The sequence below is a fragment of the Humulus lupulus genome, chromosome X (assembly GCF_963169125.1).
Source record: "Humulus lupulus chromosome X, drHumLupu1.1, whole genome shotgun sequence".
NCBI lineage: Eukaryota > Viridiplantae > Streptophyta > Magnoliopsida > Rosales > Cannabaceae > Humulus > Humulus lupulus.
In genome coordinates, this window is record NC_084802.1 from 213750489 (window position 1) to 213761792 (window position 11304).

The following is an 11304-nucleotide window of genomic DNA, read 5'->3' on the forward strand; positions in this document are numbered from 1 at the left end:
ATTTATAGGCACGCGAGTGCACTGGGCTTGGGCCGGGCTAGTCCGGGCCTAATAAGGATGTAAGTACCATTGGCTTCTCTAATAAGAGCCCAATACAAAGGATTGAAATATGAAACATACATTAATCAAAGCCCATTGGGCCAGCCCAAACAAGATCTTATTATAAGACATGCGACAAACTGGTGTTTCAGTCTGGGTGTTATGGGCTACGAGGAAGATTTGGGGGACGAGATCGGTCAGAGTAGTGGCGGCGCAGTTCTGAACCAACAGCGTACAATCCCGAGGTAGCCTCCTCTGTAGGTTATTCATGGGGACAACACCCCACGCTTCTTGGGACGATGTCAGTATCGGGGATACTTTATCACGCCAAACTCGGCCAACCAATCCAGGTCCATTCACCAAAGTCCCCCTCCATTTACCAAGACCCGGGTTTATCGACGGAGATCCTGTCCCAATCTCGAATTTGGGGGCCGCGACCTCCTTTACCGTACCTCAGGGGACATCCCGGTACGCGGTCTCGGGTTTATACAACCTGCCCCGACGATGGTCCCAGCATACTCTCTCGGATGCCCTTTGGGCCTTGCCAAGACTTGGGCTGCCAATATACGTTATCCCTTCGCCGAATGGGCCTGATCTGGGCTTTGGCTCCTAGGAAATCGGCCCATGGACTTAGAGTGTGGATTCGTACACTTTGGAAGAAACGGGGATACAATTATGAAGTTTGTAATCTTCAATTTTCTCTAGGGTTATTCTTAGTTCACTCTTGCAATATTGTGTTGTTTGGTTGTATTTTCTCATTCTTTGATGTAATTTTTTCAACATTTCATGTGTAAAAAAGGGAAAAATCTTGGGTACAACAAACTTTTTATGCTAAACTTACAACACATTTCTATTTTCGGTACAATAGTTATAATTTTATTTTTTATATAATAATATACATTATATATTGTAGTTATTTAGAATATTCTGCAACATTTCAAATAATTTACAGTACCAAAAACCGGGTTCAAACAAGTTGTTTTATACTCGTATAAAAAAAAATTAGTACACATGCAACAAATAGTTTGAACCTTATTTTAAGTCTGTTAAATTTTCTGAAATTTTAGAGAATATTTTAAATACTACAATGTACATCATTATAATTTTTTTTTTGAAATTATAATTATTTACGTGTCGAAAATGACTACTAGGTGTAGGCCCGTCACAAAAAATGTGTTGTAAAAAGAATTACCTATAAAGAAGAACTAAAAAATTAAAAAAAATTTTAAAGGGTAAAAAAATATTTAATGGTTAAATTTGGTAGTGCAATCCAAACATAATAACAGCCCAAACACAAAAAAAAAAAGTGGAAATTAGATCCTGTACCTATTTTAAATGATCCACTTTAATTTTTACCTATTATTTTTAACTTTTATTTTAGTACCCAAATTTTTAATTGATGTACCCATTTTACCCCTTCAATTACATGCTTTTTTTTCTCCTTAAACACACTACAATTAGAATGTATTTCCAATTTAACTATAATATGACACATATAATACATATTACAACAATACTTAGAATCATGTGCTCAAATAAGGGTAATTTGGGAAATCTCATGATAATAATGTGTAAAGTTCAACTAAATATATTTAATGTCTAATTTTAGTTAACTACCCCTAAAAATGGGAAGTTTTTAACTTTTCAAAAAAAAAAAAAAAAAAAAAAGAGTACAAACTTTGGGATCTTTTTTCTGCAGTAACTCCCATAATATCGGCAGTGTGATTGGATGCGATCGAGTTCACAGCAAGAAATCTGTGCCCATCTCCTTTCTATTCCTGAACGAGTGAACTCTGCTTCAGCAAAAATCGAAACCGATAAACTCTTCTTTTTTTCCTTTTCCCAAAGCTCAGTCTCAGTAGTCTCACTCTTATTTTCACATCATGCTTCTTCTGCCGCCACCACTCTCGGCAAGATTCCCTTCTATTCAATTCCACCACCATTACATATTCCAACTCCAACCTCTACTCCTCTCAACGACCACTACAACCACAACCACCGCCGCAGCACTCGCAACCACCACCGCCTCTTCCGGTGAACCCTACTACTCTTCTTCAAAACGACGCTCGGACGACCAAAACGACGCCGTTCCGTTTCGTAACGGCCGGTATGATTTCTCTCCCCTATTGAACTTCCTTAATGATACCCCAGCTGATTCTGATTCGGGTTCGGATTTGGAGTCTCCGACATCGCTTGACCCGGTGGAGTTCCAGCTGGCCGAGTCTTACCGGGCAGTGCCTGCCACTGTCTGGCATAGTCTTCTCAAATCACTTTGCTCAAATTCCTCGTCTATTGGTCTAGCATACGCCGTCGTTTCATGGCTTCAAAAGCACAACCTCTGCTACTCCTACGAGCTTCTCTACTCGATACTCATCCACGCGTTGGGTCGGTCCGAGAAACTCTACGAGGCTTTCTTGCTTTCGCAGAGGCAAAACCTGACGCCATTAACGTACAACGCTCTAATTGGAGCTTGTGCTCGGAACGATGACCTAGAAAAGGCACTGAATTTAATAGCTAAGATGCGCCAAGACGGGTTTCCTTCGGATTTCGTTAATTACAGCTTGGTAATCCAATCCCTAACTCGCAAAAACAAGATTGATTCCCCTATTTTGCAAAAGCTTTATAGGGAGATTGAGTGTGATAAGATTGAGCTTGATGGGCATCTATTGAATGACATAATTGTGGGTTTTGCTAAAGCTGGTGATCCTAACCAGGCTATGCATTTTCTATCAGTAGTTCAGGCCACAGGGTTGGTAGCCAAAACAGCTACATTGACTGCTGTTATATCAGCTTTGGGGAACTCAGGTAGGATAGTGGAAGCTGAAGCTTTGTTTGAGGAGATTAAAGAAGGTGGATTGCAGCCAAGGACTCGAGCTTATAATGCACTCCTTAAAGGGTATGTAAAAGCAGGTTCTTTGAAAGACGCTGAGACCATTGTTTCAGAGATGGAAAAGAATGGAGTTTCACCAGATGAACGCACTTACAGCCTTCTTATCGATGCATACGCCAATGCGGGTAGATGGGAAAGCGCCAGAATTGTGTTAAAAGAGATGGAAGCGAGCAATGTGCAGCCTAATTCTTATGTCTTCAGTAGGATCTTAGCTAGTTATCGCGATCGAGGGGAGTGGCAAAAGACCTTCCAAGTTTTAAGGGAGATGGAGAGTAGTGGTGTGAAACCAGATAGGCATTTTTACAATGTGATGATTGATACTTTTGGCAAGTTTAATTGCCTTGATCACGCAATGGCTACGTTTGAAAGGATGCTTGCAGAGGGAATCAAGCCTGATACCGTTACTTGGAATACACTCATAGACTCTCACTGCAAGGCGGGGCACCATGACAGAGCAGAGAAGCTGTTCGAGGAAATGCAAGAGAGTGGCTGCTTGCCTTGCGCCACAACATATAACATTCTGATCAACTCTTATGGAGAGCAAGAGAGATGGAGTGATGTCAATGGCTTGTTGGGGAGGATGCAAAGTCAGGGTGTTCTTCCAAATGTAGTTACTTACACAACACTTGTCGATATATATGGAAGGTCGGGGAGATTCAATGATGCTGTTGACTGCTTAGAAGTAATGAAGTCTTCAGGCTTGAAACCATCCTCAACTATGTATAATGCCTTGATCAACGCTTATGCACAGAGAGTATGCTCCTAGCCTTTAGATATGTATATATATATGTGTGTGTGTGTGTGTGTTGGATGTGATATGGTGAATTTTTAACCTTTATTGTAAATTTTTGGCAGGGTTTGTCTGAGCAAGCACTGAATGCCTTCAGGGGCATGAGAGGGGACGGCCTAAAACCCAGTATTTTAGCTCTCAATTCACTGATCAATGGATTTGGTGAGGATAGAAGGGATGCTGAAGCCTTTGCCGTACTTCAATACATGAAGGATAATGTAACTCATTGCTTAATATCGTTCAATTTTTTTTTCCATGCTCATTTTCATTGTTCTTATTAGTTCAGATGGTTACGCATATAGTTTGTTTCCATAATTTGTGAGGTTCGAGTCCAGGAATCCTGGACAGTTACATAGCAATTACTGTAATTTTCTGGTTCCCAAATATTGAAGGGTTAAGCGGGGATCTCGTTTCAAAAGCAAAAAAAAAATTCATTTTCATTGTTCAAATTTGTTTGACTGCCTTGATAAAACTTCACTTGGTTCTTTATAACTGCAGGGCTTGAAACCAGATGTTGTGACTTATACTACCCTAATGAAAACTTTGATTCGTGTTGAAAAATTTGATAAGGTAAAGATGAGTTCTTCTATTTTCCTTTGTAACAGTGTAGCTAGCCATTGTGTTTATTTGATCATTTTAGCATGTTGTATTGTAAAAACAATTTTCATGGTCTTGAATTTCAGGTTCCAGCTGTGTTTGAAGAAATGATTTCATCAGGGTGCAACCCTGATAGGAAAGCCAGAGAAATGTTACGATCTGCTCTTAAATACATGAAACAGTCGCTGAAATAACAATTGAGCAGAATCAGCAGAATTGAGCTATACAACTATGTGGGATAACATATGTTATCTGTTTTAGTCAACTATAACAAGGACATCAACCGAAACCATTACATACACCGTGCGTGGTAAGCTAGCTTATATGCATAACCATATAAAATTTCATGTTCTCGGCAAGATTTCATGGGATAACAACGTGAGATTTCATGTTCTTTCTTAACCCCCCCCTCCTTTTTTTTTGAGATTACAAAGGAAACTCTTTTCTTGTTTGATGCTTGTTCAGGATATGATAACCTGGTCAGCTTGTTAACTTGGAAAGGAACTGAAGATGAAGATGGAAAATTATAGATGAGTTAGAAAAACTTTAGCTCTACCCTGCACAAATTCTGGCTTGTTTATGTAGATTTGCAAGTAAAATTATTTTTCTTATGTATAATAATGATGCACTATTTATTATTTATAACTTCTCTTTTTTTTGTATTGAAAACAACATTCATTCTTGTACTATAAAGCAAAACATAATTACAATTTCCTATTGTCAATGTCTATTTCATAGTTATTTTAAAACTTTTTTTTAGCGTCAAAAATCAAGTTTTTATGGGAGCAACACGAAAGCATCGCTATTGCTAGACTATTGTTTTATTTCTTCAATATATTGAAAAAATGAGAGTATCGCAGAAGCATCGTCGGAGCATCATTTTTTATATTAAAAAAAATCGTCCAAGCATTGTTTTATTCAAAATTTTGTAGATCTTCAAAAGCATCATCGTTGCATCGTTTTTTACATTAAAAAATTGTCCGAGCATCGCTAAAGCATCATTTTATTCAAAATTATGTAGATTTTCAAAATTATAGATCTAAAAAAGAATGTAAGCAAAATTAATAAATGATACATCTTCAAAATCTTATAACGTTTTAAGTGAATATTTTTGGGAATCTAAGTTTTAGATTTGATTTTGAATCTTTAAATTAAAAAAAAAAAATGATTGTGCTTTGATATGGTGCTTCAATAGTGGTGAAAAATGGCGATGTTAATGACGAGGACGATGTTAATGGGACAACATTGAGATGGTGCTCTGCCACCGTGGAGAGGTGGTGCCATCTTAGAGAGAGAGAGCATGAGAGAGGAGGCTGTTAATGGGATTGTTCAATGTTTGGAGAAAATCATACTTTTTCAATAATTAAAGGTTGTCATATTCTTTTGATAAGGCATACTAGAAAGCATAGAAGCTCAAATTTGTCTATTGGAATAGAGGATTGGAACAATTAGTTGTGACAAGCTGAAATGTTAGATCCAAGGTTAAAAAATAAATAATTACACAAACGGCCCAATAATTGTTCCTGTGGTGGTGTGTAGTGTACAACAACAACAACAAAAAAAGACAACCAATCACATTCTTTCAAAAATCGAATGTTAGACCACCACTATATAAATGATGTCAGATAGGAATAGCAGAAACAATTGGTCTACTACACTTGCCTTTAGATATTCTAGAACAGAACATGAACATTAAAAGCACAGAAGATAACAAAAATAGCCTAAAATATGTTCTTATCTCTTGCATCCCAAGCTCAAAGACCTCCTTCTTCTTCCCATATCTACTACTCCTCTCCATTAAATACCCGTCAAGATACTCATCTATAGATACCCACTTTTCCAATTTGGATGCAGAAGCCTTGTAAGGGACTTCACCAAGCTGGTGTGGCCCTAATTTGAAGATTGTGAAAAATGCTGCAGACCAGTCATTGAGAACTCTCTGAAACTCAAAAACAATCCCCATTGTTAAACCTCTTCTCAACTCCTAATAAAGAACAAAAAGTCTAGAGATTTAATGTAGAGCATACATTGAATGTACCGAAATCGGTGGGATTAAACATTTTAAAGCAATCTTTAGTTGAAGCAGCTTCATCGCCGTATATCTGTCAGTTGACGAAAAGAATGAAGATGGTCAGCTCAATGAGAAATGTGCCAAATTTAAATAAATTTAAAAAGATAAACAACTTGACAAACCTCAAAGGTAAAAGCCATGGGCACCTTTACAATGTCATACATAAAATCAGTTGCTGTTCCATGAGCCAGGTACCTATAATATGGGACATAAGATAACCCCCATTATGTTCTAACTTAAAAATGAACCAAGGACACAAAAATAATGAATGCATTGTGATTATTATTGTTATCAATGCAGCATTGCCAACATGTGGCCAACCACATAATGAATTACGTTTATTAATGAATATTCAATAGTCTTTTAAGTCAGTACTCTAATATTGGTGAAATGCTACTCCAACCATCAAGATTGTTACTAATGGCAAGTATTATTACCCAACGGAGCCTCCACCAGACCCAATCATGCAACGTTGGTGGCAATGAAGAAGGTTCACTTTCTCAAGTAACAACTTCATTCGCTCTGACAAGACTCCATCAGGCGTTCTGTTTTTATGGTCATAAGGCATAAACAATGCCTGGAAGAAGGAAAAAAGAAGCAATTGGAGATGTGATAATGCAATATTTACACAAATGGAAAACAAAACAGATGGTAGTACAGACATAAATCATAATCAGTTACCTCCATTCCGGAATGCACATTAATCCATATATGTGGATCAAATGACAAGGCAAGTTTCCGCATTATTTGAGTTTCAGGCTCGCTAAATGGTGCAATTCCAGGATTTTCCTCGTATGGATCAAAATCCTATGATGGTAAAACATTAAAGATGAAATCAAACGGTTTTGAGCATACGATCTAATGCTTATTCTAGGTCTTGAAATAGCAAAGCAAACAAAAAGGATTTAGAAATACAACAAGCTTAGCAGACCTCTTCTTTTTTGCCCCAGTCTACGCTCCAATTTCGGTTGAGATCAACACCTCTTCCTGCCACAAAGAAGAAAACCTCAAAATTCTATTCATCCACAGAATAATATTTCTCACTGTGACTACAACAAACTAGCTCACCGTTTCTTCTCTCACAAAGATCTCCCGATTCAACTAGTTCACGACCGTTCATGTTTTCCATCGGCACTACCTGATATATCATTAGAGATCAGAGTTCAAACAGTAACAAAGTTACTTAAACAAATACAAAACTAAAATAGCTACAATTTATAACAAAAGGCTACTTTATTGATTTATGTTTCCTCTGCTTATCATTGTAAAGAATGGATGATCAAATATCAGCCGATTTTTTGGCATACAATTTACATCACCAGGGAGAACTAAAACAAAAAAATTGCAGCTACCTAGATTCTAAGTATGGGAAAAGACTTTTCTAAGTTATAAAAGTAGAAGAGAAGTTACCTTAATAATGAGCTTATCAAGAGTACTATTTAAAAAGTCTGAATCCATGTTAGGTAGAAAGTGTTCCCCACTCAAGACTGAGAGAATCCTCAATGCAAGTTCAGATGTAATAAGCTCCCTTCCATGCTGTCCAAAACTCTGGAAGACAAGGAATCATCTGTCAAAAACAACAGCCAATACAAATCTGAGATTATCTACACAGTACCCACAACTAACCCCAGATGTAAATTCTTATCAATTTCTCTAGAGTCCGTTAAGTATATATATATATATATATATATATACATACACACACGTACATATATGGATAATGAACTGTTGGAATACTTACAAGAAGGATTCGATACATTAATCTTTCATCACTCTCCTCCCTTCTCCGGCCGTATGTCACAACTGCAACCTCAGCCTGGTACCCTTTGTTTCTAGATGTAACTGTTTTTAACTGTTTTAGCATATGAACAATTAGAATTGCTATGTAGGTGGCCACGATGAACTCGAATCTCAGACTTTTTGGACTACTCTCTTGGTAAAAACAATTAGAACCTGATTCAAATATATAGCTACTAATTCAAATACAATTTATAGATTAGACAACATACACTGAGTTTGTCTGGATGACGATGCACTAAACCCTTTATCTCTTTCATCAAATCATCTCTGCAAAAAAATCCCATATTAGAACCTCAGTTCCTCCCTGAGAACTAGACCCAAAGTAAATTTGTGTTAAGCTTAATGACTACACAATAATCAGAACAGAACAGTAAAATCAATTTGATAGCATTGATAGAGAACTCCAAGATTCGAAGTAGTGCTAAGCGAAATCAACATTACATTAAGCTTCCGAATCAAAACAATTCACTCAAAATTGGTCGCTCTCCGCAAAAATTATAAAGTTAAAACAAAGCTTTGATTATAAGATTTACCTGGAATGGTAGAGATCGTGGTTGATGTGGGTGAGATCGGGTTTAGCATCGACAACCCAAAAAGCTTGTAAGGAAACCAAAAAACACAGACCCAAAGACAACCCAGAAGCGTATAGGAGAAAACGGAGACGACCCATATCAGAGACTCGAAGAAGAACTAGAAAGAAGGTTATGGTTTGAAATTTTGGTTGCTTATGCTATTGTTTCTATACTTGTCCTATCTCCATGTTCATTACAGTATCCCCACGGCGTGTCGATCCATTTAGTTGTGGAAGTTAGTATGCTTTCCATCATTCTTTCCAAGTTTCAGGCTTTATGCTTCGATGTCTGGAGAGAGGACCTTTCTCTCTCTTCCTGTGCTTCGATGTTTCCACGTTCAACGGTCTCGATAGCTCCAGTTATTTCAAACTGAGGGGTCCACGAAAGGGATTGTGGTTGGGTTGGGCCCATTCTCACTGACTATTCTTCCCTTTTGGATAATGGAATCAGACCATTACAGGCCCATGGGCCCCTACTTGTTGGGCCACAAACCATATGTTCCGATTGCCACTTTTCTATTTTTTATTTCTTCTTTTTGCATAAAAATATCTAGCCATGATATGAAAGTGGATGCTGCTATTAATTATAAGACAGTTACTGGAATTGGAACTTTGATATGGGCTGAAGATAATTTATGTTTGGGAATTTTTAAAAAAATATGGCTTTTTAGCCATCAATGTGTAAAAATATGAGAATTAAATTTTCCGTAATTTGTATGGAAAAATTTAATTAACAAAAACTCAGTTTATGAGAAAACTAATCACATATTGGAACTCAAAATTAAACAAAAAAAACATGAGCAAAAGGAGGGGTATTATGGTATTTAACATAGCAAAAACTCCTCATCCGAAACTTGAGTCCATATCATGTCTTTAGCCAAGCCACCTCTTCTCTTTCATTTTGCCCTAGCCGCCACCTCATTGTCCTCCACTCGCCTGCCTCACCATCACCACCATCATCTCCGGCTACCCACCCTCACCACCTAGGATTTACCTTAGGCGTGCACCTCCGTGAAACCCAGCCAAGAACACTAGTCGCACCATCGACGAACATAGCCCCAATCCGCGCATCTCTACGCGATTCCATTCGCGAGCCCCCAAATCCAAAACGACGGGGATTGGCTAAGGCGAGGGATGTGCTGGTGGTGGTCAGAGGCGAGGGTGAAGGGTGGCATCTGGGCTGAGTGCGATTCGTGGTGCTTGGAGTTGCGCAAAACGACGGGGATGGCTGGGGTTGCGACGGGGTTTTGCGCGCAGGGGATGGGGGGTTCTGGTGATAGTCGGAGGCGAGGGAGGAGGTTGGTTCTTGGTCAGATTTTTTTTTTCTATCTTCATATCTGTGGTAACTGGTTACCTTCACGTTCTTTGTGTGTATATTTCTGGAGGTAACTGGTTATCTTCACGTTCTGATGTGTGTATATTTTTAGATTCTTTATGATAACTGGTTACCTATGTTACTAAATCGTACTTACTCTTCCTTTTTTTTCCTTCAAATTTGATGTTTATTTTCATTTCTAATATGAGTGACTCGTCACCCCTCTTAGGGTAACTGGTTACCCCTCCTGATACATGTTATTAACCTCTAAGACTATTTTTTACATAACTATGAAAAATCAAACAAGTAACTGGTTACCTCTCTGGATAAATGTTATTTAACCTAGCTGTAGGATTTTTTTTTATTGTGAAAAATAAATTAAGTAACTGGTTACCTTACTCAGGATTTGAAAAAAAACGTACAATCTAAAAAAAAGAAAAAAAAATGTTTATAATAAATAAAAAAATAATATACACAACTCATATTACAAAAAAAAAAATTAATAAAAAATTTGCAAAACAACCATGAAAATTTTTAATATAAAAATAGTTATATAAAATTAATATAAAAAAATCAAATAAGCTAAAAAAATAATCAAATTATAAACATACCCTTCCAAATGAATAAAACTTGATTAAGAGTAAAACTATGACATAAACAAACTTTTATACAAAAATATTAGAAACTAAACGCATAAAAGTGATTTTTTTAAAAAAAAAATCATAGTTTAACTTTTTTTGAAAAAAAGCTATATTTTTGCAAACTCTATTAAAAATATCATATAACATTTAATTTTGTTTAGCTTGTTTTACAAAAATAAAAATCAGACTACTTCATACCACGAAAGGTGAATCTCACATAATTTTCTTTTGTCTTTTTTGAGTTTCTAAATAGGATTTAATATCTCATTTTGAAAAGTAATACTTAATTTGTGGTCGTAGGTATTGCAAGACTATCAAAACGAAGAGAGAAATTACTGCATTGACACGAATGTTTTTTTTTCGTAATCTTTTTCTATTCCCATAAAGCCTTAGCTTAGCTTAGCTTTTTTTAGCTTTTCTCTTCCTCTTGGCTGGAGTGCTACCAGTTCTTGCACCGCCCGTGTTTTAGCCGAGAGGGTTGGATCTCGTGGTAGTGATTTAGGCATTTCTTCTTCTCGGCTTCGGCAATATGGACGCCTTCCTCCTCGGTGTCCAAATCTAGGCTTTGTTTCAGAGACTCCTTACTCTGG

General features: G+C 37.1%; 2 protein-coding genes across 2 annotated transcripts; one reads left to right on the top strand and one right to left on the bottom strand.

Annotated features, from left to right (window-relative positions):
- Positions 1-1773: 1773 nt before the first annotated feature.
- On the top strand, positions 1774-5040 carry LOC133803896 (pentatricopeptide repeat-containing protein At5g42310, chloroplastic-like). Its single transcript, XM_062242042.1, has 5 exons — positions 1774-3683; positions 3785-3937; positions 4218-4289; positions 4403-4626; positions 4782-5040. Exons 1-4 carry the CDS (start codon positions 1923-1925, stop codon positions 4508-4510), a joined length of 2094 nt encoding a protein of 697 aa, XP_062098026.1. The 5' UTR covers positions 1774-1922; the 3' UTR covers positions 4511-4626; positions 4782-5040.
- Positions 5041-5784: 744 nt separating this feature from the next.
- Positions 5785-9048, bottom strand: LOC133804378 (uncharacterized). Its single transcript, XM_062242545.1, has 11 exons — positions 8721-9048; positions 8397-8454; positions 8129-8239; positions 7798-7935; positions 7456-7525; positions 7319-7374; positions 7069-7194; positions 6825-6964; positions 6510-6582; positions 6344-6418; positions 5785-6255 (listed from the first exon to the last, which is right to left on the bottom strand). The coding sequence occupies exons 1-11, from the start codon at positions 8855-8857 to the stop codon at positions 5938-5940; spliced, it is 1302 nt and encodes a 433-aa protein (XP_062098529.1). The 5' UTR covers positions 8858-9048; the 3' UTR covers positions 5785-5937.
- Between the last annotated feature and the right edge of the window lie 2256 nt (positions 9049-11304).

Bases quoted from the DNA above. Each gene is read 5' to 3' on its own strand.
- LOC133803896 (XM_062242042.1), top strand. From the start codon at position 1,923: ATGCTTCTTCTGCCGCCACCACTCTCGGCAAGATTCCCTTCTATTCAA. The intron at 3,684-3,784 runs GTATGCTCCTAG...AATTTTTGGCAG, and splicing joins TCAACGCTTATGCACAGAGA to GGTTTGTCTGAGCAAGCACT. The intron at 4,290-4,402 runs GTAAAGATGAGT...CTTGAATTTCAG, and splicing joins GTGTTGAAAAATTTGATAAG to GTTCCAGCTGTGTTTGAAGA.
- LOC133804378 (XM_062242545.1), bottom strand. From the start codon at position 8,857: ATGGGTCGTCTCCGTTTTCTCCTATACGCTTCTGGGTTGTCTTTGGGT. The intron at 6,583-6,824 runs GTAATAATACTT...CCCATATTATAG, and splicing joins TCTGGTGGAGGCTCCGTTGG to GTACCTGGCTCATGGAACAG. The intron at 6,256-6,343 runs GTATGCTCTACA...TTTGAGTTTCAG, and splicing joins CCGATTTCGGTACATTCAAT to AGAGTTCTCAATGACTGGTC.